Source organism: Acomys minous, assembly GCF_964271855.1.
Source record: "Acomys minous genome assembly, chromosome: 17".
Taxonomy (NCBI): Eukaryota; Metazoa; Chordata; class Mammalia; order Rodentia; family Muridae; genus Acomys; species Acomys minous.
This window is the reverse complement of record NC_140500.1, coordinates 3,257,803-3,277,469: the sequence shown is the minus strand read 5'-3', so window position 1 is coordinate 3,277,469 and position 19,667 is coordinate 3,257,803. Positions and strand designations below refer to the sequence as shown.

The 19,667-nt window shown below is 50.9% G+C and overlaps 1 protein-coding gene and 1 long non-coding RNA gene across 2 annotated transcripts in view; one reads left to right on the top strand and one right to left on the bottom strand.

Moving 5' to 3' along the window:
- Window positions 1–2,572: 2,572 nt before the first annotated feature.
- The window catches only part of BMAL2 (basic helix-loop-helix ARNT like 2), a gene marked incomplete at its 5' end in the record, with an annotated part of 29,271 nt that continues 12,176 nt past the window's right edge, over window positions 2,573–19,667 (top strand). Inside the window, 4 exons of the mRNA XM_084766851.1 lie at window positions 2,573–2,605; window positions 4,796–4,910; window positions 5,684–5,840; window positions 19,401–19,558. Of these exons, the coding sequence (XP_084622977.1) occupies window positions 2,573–2,605; window positions 4,796–4,910; window positions 5,684–5,840; window positions 19,401–19,558 (463 nt within the window). The remainder of the gene's footprint in view (window positions 2,606–4,795; window positions 4,911–5,683; window positions 5,841–19,400; window positions 19,559–19,667) is intronic.
- On the bottom strand, window positions 10,475–12,186 carry LOC311588677. The gene is made up of 3 exons (XR_014776293.1): window positions 12,039–12,186; window positions 10,550–10,904; window positions 10,475–10,495 (listed from the first exon to the last, which is right to left on the bottom strand). It is a non-coding gene; the product is annotated as an uncharacterized lncRNA (long non-coding RNA).

Here is a 19,667-nt window from a genome sequence, read left to right as displayed (position 1 = left end):
CTTGTGATTTTGTCAATGGACACATGGAGGGCACAGCGTGGTTTGCTTTGCTTTCTGCAGATGTCGGTACATACCGTTGCTGGGGACCCTCTGATAGCACTAGTGCTGTTGTTTCCAATGAACCAAAGACCCTGAACAGTAGCTGTCGGCGGTGAGTGGAATTCCACTTTCCAGGGGTGCTGCACCCCGCCGTACAGACCTCTGACAGGCCAGCCCGTTAACCGTTAGCTCATCCCTTGGTTAAAGCCAGTGACGTAAAGGGAGCGGGTGCACAGGAGGGTGCGCGGGCCACGGCAGGGACTCCAGTGTCGGATTTTCTGGGTGAGGGTGTGCTGGGCACGGCCGTAGGATTCTCTGGTGTCCCCCTGAGGATCACAGCATCTTTTCTTGCTCAGCGTTTGATCCTCAGACAGCTTTCTGAAGATCGTCAATGTTGTGAGTTGTGCTTCTCAGGGAAGGGCTTGTATTTCTCCTCTGATGCGATGGGCTCTCCTGAGGGGACTGAGCCATGCGTTGTGACCCTCTTTCTTCAAGGCCATCAGCACTTGACGTATTTTGCAGAGTCTTTTAGAGCTGGTGTGTCCCGCTTTGTTGCTCAGTCAGCTGACTGCTCACCCACTGACCTACTGGGCCTGCAGTAGCCTGATCCCGTGGCCGACTATTCAGAGAAAGACACTGAAGATGGTGGCTGTGATTAAGGAGCTGCCTTACTTCTGCAGGGCTATGAGCTTCTCCAAATCATCTGTTCCAAAGAGCAGCAGAGGCCGCAGCTGTCGGGACTTGACTAGCATGAGGGTGACTAGCTGGGTACAGAGACCTGGCTGAGCTCTCTAGCTCAGGTGTGACCACCACCTGCTACTGCAGGATGACAGTGTGCCACATGCAGGTGACTGGGGTAGGTTGAGATCACCCAGCTTATGTGTCCATGACGCAGGGACAGAGGGACAGAGAGCTTCGTCTGACTCCCTGGCGTTGACCACTTACACAGGCGCCCCATCGCTGTTCAGTGCCAGCTATGCGCTATAGACACATAAGGTCGGGTTCACTTATTCCCATGTCAGCATAGCTTTTTAGCATATGCATAACTTACAAGCTGTACATTTTTAAATATTTTGAAACATACTTATTTTTGGTGTTTTGGTGTAGAAAACCTTTAGACCGTTCACCAGCCATTCTCTGCTGGCAGAAGAAATAGCCACCTGGCTTTTGGTGGTCTACAAGTAAGGTACTTGAGGGTCATAAAAAGAGTCCTTGACTACCTGACACATTCTCTCTTTGAGTTGTTAAAATTCAGAAAATTCAGAAGCAACTATTTTGCCACAATCATGATTATTTTTAACCCAAATTTATTTTCTCTGCAGAAATGTACTTATTTCTGAAAAATCTTAAGGAAGCCAACACTTAATGAATATGAGACACTTGAGACTACTAGAAATACTTTAGATTTTTATTATAAGATGTGAATAAATAATAAAAGTGTATTGTAGTTATTTTTAAAGCAATATAATCCAGCAGTTGTCCAGAATATCAGACTCCCAAGTCCTGTGTTGAGAAGACTGCGGGGCAGCGAGAGCCTCTTCACTGACAGCACATTGAGAATAAAACCATGTTTACAAAAGTTCTGTCAATGTGTTTTGATTTGTTGCTGAGTTTGAAGATTGGTGTAATCCAAAACTCAAGAAATACTATTTTGTGAATGAAATTACCCAGACACTTTAAAGATTACATCATGAAAAGATTAAAGTATTTAAAGTTTTGAATCAAGACAGTTGAGCAAGTCTGGGTTTAAAATTGTTCAGATCTGGGCTGGAGAGATGGCTTGGCAGTTAAGAGCACTGGCTGCTCTTGCAGAGGACCCAGGTTCAATTACCAGCACCTACATGGCAGCTCACAGCTGTCCCTAACTCCTGTCCCAGGACCCAGCACCCTCACACAGGCACATGTGCAGCCAAACACCAGTGTTGATAAAATAAAAATAGATCTTTAGCCGGACATTGAGGTGCATGCCTTTAATCCCAGGACTTGGGAGGTCTAGAGGCAGGTGGGCCTGAGGTCCAGGCCAGCTTGGTCTACAGAGGGAGTCCAGGACAGCCAGAGCAGCACAGACAACCCCTGTCTTGAAAAACAAAACAAACCACAAAACATCAGCAACCAAATTCTTCAGACCCACGGTACTTGCTGGACATAGATCTTTTATGCACCCTCTCAAGTGGGTCAGAACTGTACTCATAAGAACTGAAATGGGACTTGTGGGAGCCACAACCCCAGACTTGCCACTGAGCCCAGAGAGCCAGGCAGAATCCCCTGGACCCCGACAGCACCACTCCAGCCTAGTTGTGCTCTGTGTCCCAGCATGCATCAGTGATGCTGTTGTGAGAACAGTGTCAACACTGGAGGTCAGAATATGAGGAGTGCAAACTTCCCAGCTCTCAGAAGTGTTTCACTTACTGATGTTTTACAACTGCTCTTCGAAGAAACCGAGTCACCAGAGCATGGGAGTGCCCCGGAGCCCCGAGCCAGGACTCCTTGGCTCCAGAGCACAGAGCGTGCTCCACTGGCGGATCCAAGTGAAATGACAGGTGCCGTGGAGCAGTACCGAGTGCAGGTGATACAAGGCAGGCAGAAGTGGTTTCGTCAGTAAGGAAGTGGCCTCGTGTCACACAAGATCACAAGCTCTCCTAGGTTAGTTCAGGGTGGCAAAACATGAAGCACGCGAGCCCTTTTTACTACTATTGTCATCCATGTTGCTTTGCTGCAGAGACTTCAGTGTCGCACAGCATTTCTGAAGAGGGCCTGAGGGTGCTGAAGAAATGGCTGAGCAGTTAAGAGTGAGCCCTCCTCTTACAGAAGACATGAATTTGGGTCCCAGTACCCAGTCACCTGCAAACTCCAGCTCCAGGGGGATCGGGTGCCTGACATCTGCAGGCACACGTTCACGTAACTAGACAAAACAAAAATAAAATCCTAAGAGCAAAGAAAATGCTGTGCCAGAAAGTGCCCTACTGGCTGTGACTGTATCAACTGTTAACTAACTGGCACCTGGGCTGGTTGTTGACTTAAATAAGGATTTAGGTTCTAGTACCAAGGTAGGCCTCGCTACACACCTATGGATGCCTGAAACCAAATCAGGGTCCTTGCAAGAGTCTTCAGTTAGTCAAAGGGCCCTAGAAACAAATGTAGACATATGCAAGCCTGCTCTGGGCTACACAGTGAGACCCTGCCTCAAAGAAGGAAGGTGGAGGAAGGAGAAAGCCGCAACACTTCAGTCTGTCACAGCTGGTGAGCTGCAGGCTGTTCCTTGTTCTTCCTGAGAACCACTGCTGGGTGCTCAGGGCCAGGTTCCTTGTGCTGTGAGGTGGTAACGTGTCTGTCTTCCGGCCCAGGTGGTGTCTTTGGGCTCCTTCCCTCTAAAATGGTTATAAGGAAATAGCAAACACACACACACACACACACACACACACACACACACACACACACACACACACACACACTAAATTCCTCGCCCCAGCAAGGTTGGTTGTCCCACTACGGTTGACTCAGGTGCTTGTGTCTAGGTTAGAAAGGAGGGCGTTCCTAACCTTCTCACGGGAGCAACCATGGTCAGAGATGGCTTTGACGTCTCTTCCCAAGGGACACGTTACCAGGAAAGGGAAGCTGCTGTGCGACCTAGCACTGTTTGTACTTGGCCATGTTGGTAAAGTATCCTCTTGAGCAAAACTGGAAGACCTCTCTGTACAGAAAAAGTGTGTATGTGTGGGTTTGCACCTAAGAGTGCAGTGTCCCCGGAGGCCAGAGGGGGGCGTCGGGTCCCTTGAAGTTCACAGGCAGTTGTGAAGTGCCCGAGGTGGGTGCTGGGAGCCAAACTCCCGTCCTCAGGAGGAGCTGGAGCTGCTCGTGTCGCGGCCGGATCATCTCCTTCTGAGTCTACCTGCCTGTGGCTTTCTCAGGACTTTATTGGCCTCTTGTTTGGAGAAGCAATCTCCCCTTGCTCTGCCCACAGCCTAGTGTAGGAAATTTCCGTTTCTAACAGTTGGGGTACTGCATCCCTGGAGTAGTGCACGGGACTGCTGGGCCTTCTTTGAAACAACTTGGCAGTGTGTCTCACCCTAAGACCAGAGCCCGTGGGGTGGAGCTGAGACGACCACGCTCTTGTCCTCTGGGTATGGAGAGAGGCCACGGGCAGACTCTCCGCAAGTACTGTGTGTTGTGAGAACAACCGTGTAAAGTCCCAGGCTCTGTACAACAGGAGCAGAAGAAGCCTCCACGGAGCGTAGCACACGGTAAGCGCCGGATGGCCCTGCTCCGTAGCTAAGACTAGTTTTAAATGGTTTTGGCTTTTAATAAAAACAATTCTAAAGACATTGAAAACACAAGCTCTGTGAGCAGTACGGGGTTCACACTACCCAGTAGAACTCCCTAAGTGTCCCCCTTTTAAAAGACCTTCCTCGAGTTCCTCTGCATCCCTCAGATTCTCCCCTCTCCTGTGAACGCACGTGGCTCCCAGTGTCTTCTCTCTGTCTGTCTGTCTGTCTGTCTGTCTGTCTGTCTGTCTCTCTCTCTCTCTCTCTCTCTCTCTCTCTCTCTCTCTCTCTCTGTCTCACACACACACACACACACACACACACACACACACACACACACACACACACACACACCCAGGCCTGCTGCAGCACACTCCAACTTGGGGTTCCTATTTCCCTGGACACACTTATGGATGCGGGTCCATGTACCTGTCACCCAGGCCACCACTGGCCTTCAGGGGTACTTTGACCAAGTTAAATCTCTCTCTTTACAGATCCTTAAGCCCTGCCTTCCTAGCAAGCCAGAAACCTTTTTCTGCAACCTTGTACAAGGGCCCGCAGAGGGCTTTGCCATCTTCATTACTTGTGTGACGGAGTTGGTGGACCAATGTACCTCCCCCGGTCCAGCTAGAGAGGCTCTGATTAAACAGCTTGTGTGGGAAGGAGCCTCCACAGCAGCCTGGAACGTCATTGCAACCATTCCACACTGAAGATATTCATAAGTGGCTCACTGCTGCCAAAGATACTAACCTCATGATGGCACCCTTCGAGGCTCTTGCGTCCTCTTTGCAGAGCCTGGCTATAGATAACAGATAACTTTCTCAAAAACATACATGCTGGGGGTGCGGCCAACTGGGCCATTTCCACTGTGCATGCCCAAGGGGGCGGGGCTTATCCTCTTCACCTCGCACCCCATGCCCTCGATGCCAGATTGGGCTAAAGACTGCAGATCTGTCCCTCCTTTAAACTCTTTCCGGGGCAACCCTCAGCCCCGCCAGTAAGAGGGAAGCCCCCTTCCCCCCCTCCCCCCCCCCGCCCCATTCAGCGGAACTCTCGCTGTGTCCAGAGGGCTGGCCTGCCAGACCCACGTGTTTTCACTCCTGTTGCTTTACGTGGGCAAACTGTAACCGAGGAATCCACTTGCGGCCAGTGGGGCTAGAGCCAGTCAGCGAGTTCTAGAAGTATCACCGTAGGATGAAGGGAGACGGATCGCTCCAAGGTGCCTAACTGTTGCAGGAGTCCCTGAGGCGGTTGGTGACAGGAAAGGGCCGGGCCCACACACCTTTCCAGCGCCACCGAGGGCGTACCGGCTGCAGCCTGTTGGCTCAGGGCGGGTCTTCAGCCCCGGCTCCACCAGCCTCTGCGCGCCCGGCTCGGCTGAGGCTCCGCCCGTGCGGGTGCTTGTCCTGCCCGGGCCGGCGAAGGCTGCTGGGCTGCGGTGGCCGAGCTCGCACCCTGCTCCGGCTGTGCCCGGGCCGCCTGCGGGGAGCAGAGGGGCTACGGGGCGCGCGATGGCTGCAACCGGGACGCCCGCGCCAGGTGAGTGGCTTACGGAGACCCCAACACTGTGCCCCGGGGTCCACGACGGCGAGCCAGCACTCCCATCCCATGTTGGGGGTCCCTGATGGCGAAGCCGGGATCCCCTGATGCTATGCTGGGAGGAGGGGTGGGAGTGGGTCGTCCCCGCACGTCTATGCCAGGGTTTCATCTGAAGACAGCTGCAGTCAAAGCGGTGGGTCCCGCAGCCCTGGATCTGGTGCAGCAGCGACTCCTGGACCCAATCCTGGGTGTGGGTCGGGCCCTGCAGAGGGTGAGCTGCTGGCACAGCCCCTTACTTCCCGGCCTGGGGAGGGCGGGGAGCTCAGGCAGCCTTCTCATCACGGTCTCCATAAAGCACGCAGTGGACTTGGGGTGGGGGAAATCTTCTCTAGACTGGGGATCAGGGATCGAACCTAGGACTCCTGGGCCAGCGCTGTGACGTCAGCGTGCTCCTCTCGGTTTGTGAGTTAGGAGATTGGCCTCGTTTGGCCTCTCTTGCAATCTGTGGTAAAACTTGGGAGTTGTGTCCTCCTGGAATAAATACTGTGACCATTACTTCACAGAGGATAATCATAAAACCTGTTCGTTAAGCCGGCTGTGGTGGTGCACACCTTTAATCCCAGCACTTTCGGGAGGCAGAGGCAGGCGGATCGCTGCGAGTTCGAGGCCAGCCTGGTCTACAAAGCGAGCCCAGGGCAGCCAGAGAAGCCCTGTTTCGAAAAACAAAAAGCAAAGCAAACAAACAAACAAAAAAGCTGTTAGTTAAGGTAGGTAGGGTGCAGGAGGGGGAAAAAGCTCACCATTAAATAAAGACAGGCCCGGACATCAAGGCCGCAGTTATTAAATTGACTCACAGACTGACTGTTACTGATTGGCTGATTGGTTGATTGGTTGATTGATTGATTGACGGATTTCTTGCTGTGTAGCCCCTGGCTATCCTGGGGCTTGCTATACCACTAACTTGACCTGGACTTGCGTCCAGGCTTCTCTCATTGTGACTGGTAGAATTTTAGTAAATGGTGGCATTTCTGTCTGTGACCTTTCAAAGGCTCGTGTGGCCTTTCCACATGGTGCTCAGAGCCTTTTGTTGAGAAGAAGGTCGCCTCTTGCTCTGAGCTCTGCTTCATTCTCCTCTGGTGCCTCAGTTTCCTCCCTGTAAAGTGGGGCAGGCATAATAGCTACCACCATGTCTACATTATGCAACCTCAAGGACTAATAAGCTACAAACGCATTTGGAGTACTGAGCCCAAACCTTGGGAAACCCCGTGACCATCAGCTGTACACACCTTTCAGTTTAAGGACCTTGTCTCCAGTGTGCAAGCGTTGTGTAACTGTGACTACGGCTTGGCTACACTGCAGAAATGTGGGCTTGTTTGATTACAGGAGAGTGAAGATTGATAACTGAAACCCCAAACCAAACAGGGCTTTACACGGGACGCTTCTACTCCCAAGTCCTTCCGTTTGATACTGGGGTGCTCAGGGGAAAATAGAATCTAAAACGTCCTGTGCCCGCTGCTGCTGCTGCTGCTGCTGCTAACAGTGGGACAACGCACAGTTTGGCTTACACTCTATGAAAAACAACAACAGCAACAACAGAACCTTACAACTGCAGGGCTGTTTTGAAAATGTTCACAAAACCTTAGGTGGAGCCAAACGTAATTGCCTGCCCACTCAACGTTTTGTGAGACCAGCTTATGGATAAAACACTGAGCCTGCTCCGGGCGTGGTGGCGCACGCCTTTAATCCCAGCACTCGGGAGGCAGAGGCAGGCAGGTCACTGTGAGTTCAAGGCCAGCCTGGTCTACAAAGTGAGTCCAGGACAGCCAAGGCTACACAGAGAGACCCTGTCTGGAAAAACCAAATGAAACCAAAACAAAACCCTTGAGCCTGCTGCCCAGTTACTGAGCATCCTCTTGGAAGATGGTTCAGAACCCTTGGAGCTTTGGAGAGCGCCCTTCCAGGACCGCCTCGGGGAATGCCTCTCACAAGCTGATCCAGGGTGGGCTCTGTGCTTGGGTTGCTTGGGTGCATGGGTCAGCCCAGAACCCACTTAGCGTTATCTGGGACCGAGTGTTACCCTGCATACCCTGCATCTGCCTTGCAGATTCTCTCTCCTGCCCCGGTGTTTGCCCTCAGCCTGTCCCTGGCCCCTCCCAGCTTCCAGCATCTAACATCTCTGTAAACCGGGGACAACAGAAGCTTCTCCTTTATGCCATCCCTGGGGCTGTGTGAGACTGAGATGCATATTTAGGGGCTGGAGGGATGGTTCAGTGGTTAGAGCACTGGCTGCACTTACAGAGGGTTTGGCTTGGGTTCAATTCCCAGCATCCACATGGTGGCTCACAACTGTCTCTGATACCAGATCCAGATCAAGGCAGTTTGATGACCTCCCCTGGCCTCTGCGGGCATAGAGGGCACACACGTGGTACATATGCACACACACAGGCAAAATACTACACACAAAATCTGCACACAGCCATGCAGAATCTGTTGGAGTTTTATTTTTCAGGTGTGTGTATGTTTGCGTGTTCTGGTGGTCCTGAGGACCTTGCACATGCCAGGCTCATGCCCTACTGCTAGGCTCCACCCCCAAGGCCCGTGGAATCTTCCCAGACTTGAACTGTGAGCCACAGCATCATTTCTTTCTTATTTGCTTATGGTGGGGATCTGTTTAGGAACATCATTGTTTACCAGCTGTGTGATTTGGGCCAAATTATTTAGCTTCTGTGAGCTCAGTTCCCTTATCTGTAAGACTTACAGCTTAAAATCCCCGACTCTGCAGGTGGCAGGTGGCACTTAAAGAGGCAATGGTTCCAAACTGTGACGTGTTCCAACTTCCACACACTCAGTTTCCTTTTTCCTCGTGACCTTTCCCCAGGGCGCCATCTTTACCACAGAAAGCCTTTCTTATTCCTACTTTCACGTTGCAGTCTTCTTGTCTCGGGAGCTCTCCTGTCTGTCACAAGTTATCTGTGTTGGTTTTGTGCCGCCACCTCAGCGTGCTGGTCTCAGGGGGGCAGAGTCAGCTCTTGTCACCCTTCCCTTCTCTGATTTCTTCTCCTAGTGAGTGCCCAGTAGAAACTGTAGCTCTTAAAGGAATGAGGCTTTGCTTAAGGAGCGCACAGGGCCGACGCGCCCATGAAGGACACATCAAGTTCACTGTGCCGACTAGACAGGCAGCATCCAGACAATCCAGACAAACCAGCATCCAGGTTAGAGAGCTCAGCAGGGTTGTGAGATATTAGTCATTACTTCCCCCCCACCCCCCCCCCCCCGGACTGAACATGTCACAGAAGCAACTCAGAGGCAGGTCTATTGTGGCTCACAGTTCAAGGGGATACAGTCACCATGGTGGGGAGAGCAAGTATGAGTCCACAGGAAGCAGAGGACAGACAGAAGGTATGGCTGTGCTTTAAAACCTTAAGGCACAGCCCCGTGAGCCACTCCAGAGTCCCCACCTCGAAGGATTCTGCAACTTTCCAAAACCGCACACTGAGCGACCCGGGGACTAAGTGTTCAGTAACAAGAGCCTACAGGAGACACTGCGTCACCTTCAAACTACATCAGACATGGGCCTCAGCATCACGTTGTGTTAACAAAACAAAACAGCCACTGAGGATGAGCCCCCACCCCTCAAAATCAGCGAGACACCGTGTAACTTATGAAGAGGGCACATTTTAGCATCTGGGTAGTTATCTCTCCAAGAATACAAACACATCTTTCAGGTCACAGACTGGAAAGTGGGGGTGACTGAAGGGCGTGGCATCTGTATTCCTTGATTTTTGAATCTGGGAGTGGAAGACCAACTTGGCCGAGGTTGCCGCGCTGTGTTGGACTTCCCCAGAAAAAAGGTCTGTGGGGCCATGTGAACAGTTAGCCCAGAAAGCCCATTTGAGGGACACATACTTTTCCAGAATGAAAGATGCGTGCGTCTTTTATTTTTTGGTTCCTGGGCTCATACCAAGAAAACCAAACCAAAACACATGGTACCCAAAGACCCTTCCTGCAGAGCTCTGTAGGGCAGAGCTGAGACCCTTAGCTTTGACTTCTAATCTAAGTGCATAATGAAGGTTTATCAACAAGGAGCCTGGGGAGGGTGGTATTCATGAACAAAATCACCTTCAGCTAGTTGTTTAGTAGGAGGCTGAGTTTTTTGTTTGTTTGTTTGGTTGGTTGGTTTTGGTTTTTGGTTTGGTTTGGTTTGGTTTTGGTTTTTTCGAGACAGAGTTTCTCTGTGCATCAGCCCTGGCTGTCCTGGACTCACTTTGTAGACCAGACTGGCCTTGAACTCATAGAGATCCACCTGCCTCTGCCTAGGATTAAAGGTGCTGGGTGTGTGTGCCACCATACCCAGCTGCCAGTAGGAGGCTTTTAGGAACCCTGCTACACTCAGAGAAACGTCCAATGTCTTTCTGGGGGCCAGGGAGAGCAGGAGGGCCTGGTTTAGATCTCCAGAGCTCCTGGGGGTAGGGGGGAGCCTGGTGAAAGTGCTGAGATGGCAGAAACAGGAGAATCCAGGGGCTCAGCCAAGCAGCCTAGTGAACTTGGTGAGCTCTAGGCCAGAAGAGGTGATGTCAGCTGAGGACACCAGAGGCTGTCCTCCGGCTTGCACACACTAGTGCACCAAACACATAGACACAAAATAGACATGGATTCTGCCCCCGCGTGCGTGCGCGCGCACACACACACACACACACACACACACACACACACACACACACGCACGCACACACGCACATATGCGCGCGCACACAAACACACTGCCTTTTCTTCTTAGTCAAGAGGATCTCTCTACATTTCTCAGCCTCTCCTGGAATCCATGATGTAGCACAGCTTGCCCTTGAACTCCATGTTCTCCTGACCCAGCCTGGAGAACACTGTGTTTACAGACACTCACCACTGCACCTGGCGGTCCAGGTGTTTAAAGCTAGCATGCAGTCAACACAGTTGAGGTTGGGTGAGTGCTCTGTAGAAAGATGCCACAGGAACAGATGATTCTGATGAAATCTTGGGCGTGAGCCACAGGAACAGCTGTCACTCTCTGGATGTGTACGAGCTCCCTGACTGGAGAATTAAACGTCCTGTCTGAGTTTGTGTGGCAGCTGAAGGCCAGGACTCTTGCATTACCACGGAGACACAGGCTTGAACTCCAACAGGCCACCACAGACAGCCTCAGTGGGTCTTCCGGGCAACCACTCTTACTTAGAGAATAGGGACCAGACCCAGCTTGCCTTGTGTCCTGGTTCAAGCATATGACATACACATTTCTGGAGGTCAGAGGTCAATTCTCTCCTCAGGCTGATGCAGCAGGTGCTTTGTGCCCTAGGCCATCCTTTACACAATCACCACAGTTACCTCTGGGACATGCTTGAACACACACATGTACATACATGTGCACACACACACACAAACACACTAAGCATGCACAAATAAAATTTTTAAAAAGAAATAAGCAATAAATGCTAACATTTAAGGAAGCCGGAAACACCATGACACGGGAAGCAAAATGGCTGATGGAGAGGGGATGTCAGATCTGCACCTCAGAGTTTAGAACGCTGTGAGCACAAGCTAGTTAGAGAAAGATTTAGAAATGGCTTTTTTTTTTCCTCTAGGGACTGACAGCAATTTTAGAGTCTGGGCACTACTGTTGCTATGGTAACCGTGGTATTAAAGATATAAATGATAGGGTTATCTTATTGCCTTTAAAATATTTATCATGCTGGGTCTGGTCACACAAGCCTGCACATGCACACTGCAGTCACAGCACTAAGAAGGCTGAGGCAGGAGGATTTCAAGTTCATGGCCAGGGCCAAGCTTTGCAATACACAGTATCCTGTGTCAAAACAAAACAGAAACCAAAAATAAACATACACTCTCAACAAAATATACAAACACACACACATGCACACACACACACATAACACAGAGGCACAGGCACACACAAACACACAGGCACACATACAGAGGCACATACACACACATACAGGCACATATGCACGCACACACACACACACACACAAAGGCACGCACACGCACATTCACACTCTCAAGGCTCACACAGTTTCAGATAGTAGAGGTTTCCTTTTCTTCTCTTTAGGCCCCTTCGTACTTCTACAATTGACGCTTTTTGAAAAGACATGCAAGTATTTTCTGCGCACCGATGGATCCCTCCTCAGCCGCTGATGTGGTTTAACTCACATGGCAGAGCACTCCTCCTCCTTGAGTGGCCACTGGAGTATCCGGCCGTCTTCTGGAGCTGTGTTTGTGGGCCTGGGTTTCTCGTGTGAGGTGATGGCTCCCGTGTAACCCTGAGAGCCGCCCCAGGCCCTCTGGAAACCTGCCACAGCCTCAGGTCTTTTATGGGGCCCACCACGTCTGGAAGTGGGTGGAGGCAGCTCTGTCTTGCTCTCGTCTGTCCTGGGTGGACGTCGTCATCAGAGACGGTCTTTGAGCTGTGCCACTCTGACTGACTCATGCATGCCAACTGAGTGGTTCCTCATGACTCAGTTTCCTTACAGACATCAAGGGCTTTTACCCTCCCCTTTGAACATGGATCTGTCTCAGGCAGTGATTCTCACCGGAAATTAACAGCTCACCCTCTGCTTCTTACTGTGTGAGTGGTGAGCACCTTCCGCGCTGTAGCTCATGGGCTCCACAGCAGCTGTGTGACAACAGTGCCGGTTTATTCTCTGTTCCCGATAAGGAACTGAGGAGTTGAGGACTTAGCCTCTCTCCTGAAAGGGAAGGATGCGGAACCAGAATATGAACCCAGAACTGGCCCCCGGAGCACGTGACCTTTCTGCCTGGCCTTGGACAGCAGTCCTTCCTCCGCTGTCTTTGCTGTGACCTGAGGCAGAGCCTGTCTGTTTGCAGGGAGAGTGGAGTGCTGGCCTTCACTGTATCAGGGAAGACTTTCTATGCCTGCCCTAGCTCCCGAATGATGACACAGAGACTTTTGTATTTATTAAAAGTTACAGGCACTGTAGCTGGGCAGACACTCAGCTGTTCTAACCCAGTAATACAGGCCTGGCCTACTTCCTGCCGCATGGCCGTTACCTGCCAGCTTAGTCTCACCCTAGCTGTTCCTTCTCTTCCTTCCTCTCCCCCCCCCCAATTCTCTCTCTCCCTCCTCTCCCTCCCCCTTCCCTCTTTGCCCCCTCTCCCTCCCTCCCTTCCCTACCTGAGACCCCCCTCTCACTGGGCTCATGTTCCTCCTCATCCTCTCCTGTCCAGCTATTGGCTGTTCAGCTCTTTATTTGACCAATCAGAAGGTGGTGGAGTACAATGCTTACCACACACCAAGGCAGGCGGTGCTTCACAGTAAGGACAGTGCCAAAGTCCGACAACAACCAGAGCTCTGGGCACAGGAATCAGCATTTGAATGCACACTGCACAAATCATCCTAACAAAGGAGTGGTGTTGGCAGGTGCAAGTGTCAGGCTGTCAGGCAGAGGAGCAGAGGTGTGGGAGGCATTTACTAAGTGAGGATCAGCAGGGAGCTGGCTTACAAAGTGGTGGGGCTAGCTCGGTGGACTGGCCACAGGCAGGCTGAGGGGCCCTGCTGCTGTGGTCCCCCTCAGTGTCTCCTCCAAGGAAGATAAAAGATAAACTGTGGGAGGGGTTTATCCGTTTCGCTCAGACGTTTCTCATGTGTCAGAGGCGATGAACACATGAGGAGTAATGAAGGCTACGCAAGACCTACTAACCCTGCTGGGGAAAGACTGGGTTGCACAGAGCAGAGTTCAGCTGAAGGTGACTTGAGGCTGCGGAGTGCACTAACCAGGCTTAATAGGACCTCAAACGTAACTGAGGTTTATGGAAGGTTTCTGTGAAGATGGGTTGCCAAGAAGCCACCAGTTAAGTCCCCTTCCCATAACAGAACAATGAAGTATTGCTGCAGGCCGCAGGTCAGGGCGGCAGGTGTGGGCTCCGAACTGACCAAATCCAGTGAACTTGAAGCTCCCCGGTGTGCCTCTGACCTCACTGGCCGGTAAGTGGCTTGTGCGCTGCGCTGGTGCTTGGTGAACCCAAAGGGAAGCAAAGTGAGATCAGTGAAGGAGCCTTGGCTGCTCCCCCTGGCCGCATCTTCCGCCTCCATGACGGTCCACATGGAAGCTGCTGTCTGGTGAGGGTCCAACCTCTACCTCTCACCTGATCTTGTCTCCAGGATGTGACGGTTGAATCTTTTTTTCTTTTTGGTTTTTCGAGACAGGGTTTCTCTGTGTAGCCTTGGCCATCTTGGACTCACTTTGTAAACCAGGCTGGCCTCGAACTCACAGCGATCCGCCTGCCTCTGCCTCCCGAGTGCTGGGATTAAAGGCGTGCGCCACCACGCCCGGCTTGACGGTTGAATCTTGACAGACACGATGCCTGATTTTGACTTCTCCTCTGGTCTTGTGGTTTATCCAAGGATGATAGAGGATGTGGTCCCACAGTCAGATGTCAGATGAGAGTGTAGCCCAGGCTGGCCTCAAGCTTGCCCACTCCCTGCTGCCGCCTCCCGCATGCTGGGGTTATAGGTTTTCATGTCACACTGAGGCATTGTGGGAAGGTCTTGATGAACCCATCAGAGCAAAGGCTTAGTAACTCTCTGTAGTTTTAGGGTCACTCAAAGAAATGCACGCCGGCTCGGGGGCAGTGTGTTCCGTGGTCCTTGATACTGTGTTCCAGATTGCCTGCTAAAAATTTACAACAATTTTCGTTACTACCAAAGTCATGGGAAATGATGGGCTGGCTCCTCTTCTCCTCTCACCCTCCCTAAGGCCCCTTCATCTGTATTTTTCAGTATTAACTGATTGATGGGTGTGACCACAACAGTAGGTTTTGGGGGTACTAAGGGTGGAACCCGCAGCCCGTGTGTGGGTGCTAGGCAAGGGCTCTACCCTGATCTACACCCTCCGTCCTACCTCTTGGTGTTGAATTCAGTAATTCTCCCTTGTAATAATCGGCCCTGGGTTGACCACAGACGTGTCAGAGCAGCTGATCTCAGCTGTGTGTTTCAGAGCTGGGACGTGAGGCCACCATGTATCTTACCTCGTTGCTGTTTCCCTGCTAACTGCCATCATCCCGGCTGCCTGTGTGCTGTGTTCCCTCCGTACCCTTCTCCATCATCCCAGCTGCCTGTGTGCTGTGTTCCCTCCCTACCCTTCTCCATCATCCCAGCTGCCTGTGTGCTGTGTTCCCTCCCTACCCTTCTCCGTCATCCCAGCTGCCTGTGTGCTGTGTGCCCTCCTTGTTTTATTGTCTTTTACAGTCAGGTGAGGACAGTGAGATTTCAACAATGGATGAACACACATATTTCAAACTAATATTTAATTCTCTAGCTAACCTCTCATTCTGTCTCTACCCTAACCCTAACCCTGATCTACACCCCCTGTCCTACCCTTGGTGTTGAATTCAGTAATTCTCCCTTGTAATAATCAGCCCTGGGTTGACCACAGGTGTGTCAGAGCAGCTGATCTCAGCTGTGTATTTCAGAGCTGTGTTTCTTACCCACCCGGGTTAGATATCAAGACAGAACCGCTGTTTAAATCCTGTACAATACAATAACGCATAAGCTGAGAGCTGGTGCCTGAAACACGTCTTCATGTGCTTTCTCACTCCCAGGTAGAGGGCTGATAGAGAGCCAGACACCTGCTTGGACGGTGTCTAGTCACATGACCCCAGCGACAAAAGTCACAGCTCCTGGGCCTGTCAACTGTCTTGTAGTGGAGTTTCCAAGGAAACGCAAAGGAAGTGGCTCAGAGCTGCCCCAGGAAGTGGCTATTGTTCTAACACCATGAACTGTGCTTAAGTCACTAAGTCTGTGGCAGCATGGAGCTGGTCACCCGGATCGATGCCTTCCTTCTAGTGCGGGTGCTGATGGCGTCCAGGAGGGTCAGCTGGAATCAGAAGAAGATGGTGGGGTATAATCAATACGCAATGCTCATGGTCACTGCTGACTCCTCTCTTTCATCATCAATGTTTGGCTTAAAAATAATTCTTCCCAGGCTGGAGAGATGCCTCAACGGTTAAGAGCACTGTCTGCTCTTCCAGAGGACCTGAGTTCAATTCCCAGCAACCACATGGTGGCTCACAACCATCTATAGTGAGATCTGCCGCCCTCTCCTGGCCTGCAGGTGTACATGCAGGCAGAGCACTGTACACATAATAATAAATAAATCTTTAAATAATAATAATAATAATAATAATAATAATAATAATAATAATAATAATAATTCTCCCCTCACTGACCACTGACTTGACAATTACAGAGTAACCAGCCTTGGAGATCTGTGGTCAGTTTAATCATATAAGTCATGTAGATAATAAAGAAAATAAAACAATCCCTTGTTATTTGTTTGTTTTTCTGTTGCTTGGAATAAACCCAGGACCTTGAGTGTAACAGGCGAGATTTGCGTTTCTGAGCCACACCCCAGCTCCTCACTGGAGGATTCTAGGCAGGTGCTCTACCACTGAGCCACACTTCACCCTACCACCACTCTGTCTGTCTGTCTGTCTGTCTGTCTGTCTATCTGTCTCTCCCTCCCTCTTATACAGCTTGTCACTGTAGCCTTTAAACTTTTTCAAACCTGCTTTATTTGGGGTTCTTTAATGCTTACACCTCCCTTCCAACCCACCTACCCTAGATAGGAGAGATGAGAGGTTAGTGGGAACAGAAGAGACCTTTTTAGACTCAGCTCCTGGGGCGACTCCTGTCTTCATAGTCAGGATATCAGCAGACCCATTACACAGCAAACCAGCAGTTCAGCAAAGGTGACAGCAACCGCAGCCGCTGGAACCCAAAGTGGCAGCCAGAACCTTGAAGCGTTTGCTGGAACTGTTCTCTTTAGCAGCATCTCGAAGGGGAGCGATGAACAGCCAATCAACAGGAAATGATGCCAAGACCAAAACGCCAAAAAATCTAATTCTCTTGTGTCAGGGCTCATAATATATGTGCATACTTCCTATCAGAGTCCATACTAGGATGTTTATCAGTTGGCAAAGACCAACTCCCATCCCCCCACCCCCCACCCCCCACCACTGCAAGAGGCGGTTCCTTTTCCAGTGGACAAACATCACCTGTTCACTCACAAGTCTGTTTCCAGTGTGAAAACACTCCACACCATCACACAAGTCTGTTTCACATCCAACACTTGGGATCAAAACAAAAACATCTTTACATCCACTACATGTCACCTGAGACATTCTTTTCTTTTTTTCTCTTAAGATTTATTTATTTAGCGCCGGGCGTGGTGGCGCATGCCTTTAATCCCAGCACTCGGGAGGCAGAGGCAGGCGGATCGCTGTGAGTTCGAGGCCAGCCTGGTCTACAAAGTGAGTCCAGGATGGCCAAGGCTACATAGAGAAACCCTGTCTCGAAAAACCAAAAAAAAAAAAAGATTTATTTATTTATTATGTACAAAGTGCTCTGTCTGCATGTACACATACAAGCCAGAAGAGGGCACCACATCACATTATAGATGGTTATGAGCCAACATGTGGTTGGTGGGAATTGAACTCAGGACCTTTGGAAGAGTAGCCAGTGCTCTTAACCTCTGAGCCATCTCTCCAGCCCCTGAGATATTCTTTAATTACTCTCCCATATCTAGGATTACACAGTAAAAGTATTAGAGACAAATGTTAGGTTGGCAGTGTGTGTGAGTGGGAAGGCATTTATGAGTCACCTGTGGGCGCTGGGAACTGAGCTCAAGTCCTCTATGGAACAGCAGTGCTCGTAAGCAACGAGCCATTTCTCGAGCTCTCAATTTAAAAACAAAAAGGACCCACTATGTGAACCTGGTAGAGTAAGAGGCTGAAACACAGATGAGACACACTGTGTCTCAGATGGAGAGCAGTAGCCATTGGGTGAGGGTTGCTAGGTCTGGAAGGTGCGGGTAGCACAGAGCAGCTGAGGAGGACACAGGAAGAAAGCACCACTAAAAAAGGGTTGGGAGAGCCATGCAAGGTGCCAGAGCGAGGCTGATGGTGGCTGGAGAGGAGCACACGTGATTGTGGAGTATTGTAAAAACTAGACTCTACCAAGCTTCGTGGCCATTAGACCCTTTGAGGAAAACAAGAGGGAGCGTTGAGAATGAATCTCTGTGCGCCACCAGCCAAGATCCACCACACCGAGGGCGGGGTGCGTGGGAGTGGATGAAGGAGATGCCGAGGGGGCGGGTGCAGGGAATGCATTTGGCTTGGAGTTTCTTTAGGTGCAAACTTCTTGGGAGGCCTTCAGGGGCAGGACTGCCTCCAAGCCCAGATGCTGCCATGCTACAGAGCCAGGGAGCCATGCAAAGCCTTCCGTGCTCTGCAAAGGGAAGACAGGCACTGAAGAGAAGATAAACCTGTTTTTTATGATCCCAAGTGTGGGATTGGAACGGTCTTGTGAGAGAACAGGTGAGGCTAATCCACTAGAAGACCAACCACCTCCTGCGGGAGCTTCATTGTTGTCAGCTGAAAAGATCCCGTGAACAGACTCTGGGAGGAGATATATAAATGAGCCAGGACAGGAGGCAGGGTTTTTGGAGACTTCCCCCCAGATGCTCCTAGAGAGAACCGCTTGAGGGAAGGCTTCAGGGATCCGGCTTTTGCTGAGGTTCTGGGTTCTGGTTACTCCAGGTTTCAGCAGAAGAAATCCTGCTGATTAAGCCAGAAAAATCCCTCCTTAAAACTAATATCCTTACGGTGTTGTTATTGTGTTCTTTAATTCTCTTTTCCTATTGTTTTGGTTAATCGGGTTATAAGAAACACACACTCGGTTAATAAGTTATAATAAACTATATTAAATTTAAAAAAATTGAGCCTACAAGGCACCAAGCAGGGGATCGTGGTGACACCAAGGGAAGCTGAGCAAATCATTTAAGGCGCTGAGCTGAGCAAAGAAAACCAAGGAAAATGAGGAGTAGAAGGGTCAGAGAGGCCAGGGCTGAGGACGACCTCCAAGCCAGTGCAGACGCAGAGGGCCAAGGTCTCGCCAGCCCGACTACCTGAGCTCAAGTCTTAGAACACGTGAAAAGTGCAAAGAGGCCTGACTCCACAGAGCTGTCGCCTGAACTCCATCTGCGTGCTGAGGCATGTACCCCCAGTTGTGATGGTGATGGTGGTGATGATAATGACAATGATGCTGATGAGTAGCAGCAGCAGCAGCAGCAGTAAATGAAATACAAGTTGTGAAATACTTTCTAAAACTGTGGACAGCTTGTGGACTTATAATTGGTTTGCTGCTTTTGAGACAGGGTTAGCTGTGTAGACCAGGCTGGCTTCATACTTGCAGTCTTTTTTCCTGCATCAGTCTCCAAAGTGCAGGGTGACAGGCTTGAGCCGCCGTGATCTTAAACATGGAGCAGGGCCTGGGGAGTGACAGCGCCGTGGAGACCACGGGCTTTCAGGGAGCTAGCTGGAGGCCGAGGCTTGGGGTAAAAACCTCAGCAACAGTAGTGCTAAGTTAGCCAAGGAGGCTCTTCCTTTCTCACAGGGATGCTCACAGCCAGACGGAGAAGCAGCGCAGAGACAGGATGAGCCACCTGACTGAGGAGCTGGGTGGACATTACCCATGAGGCTCTTCCTCTCTCACAGGGCAGCTCACGGCCACACGGAAAAGCAGCGCAGAGACAGGATGAGCCACCTGACTGAGGAGCTGTTGTCTCTGATCCCTCCACGCAGCCCCACAGCCTGCAAACTGGACAAGCTCAGCGTCTTGAAGATGGCGGTACAGTACTTGAGGTCTCTGAGAGGTAGGTCAGGACGATGGCTGCTCCGGGCCAGGTGTCCACTCTGTACCAGAGTCCTGTTGCCCTGTGGTTTCCTGGCTGTGGAGATGTCTGTCCATCTTACCTGAACCAT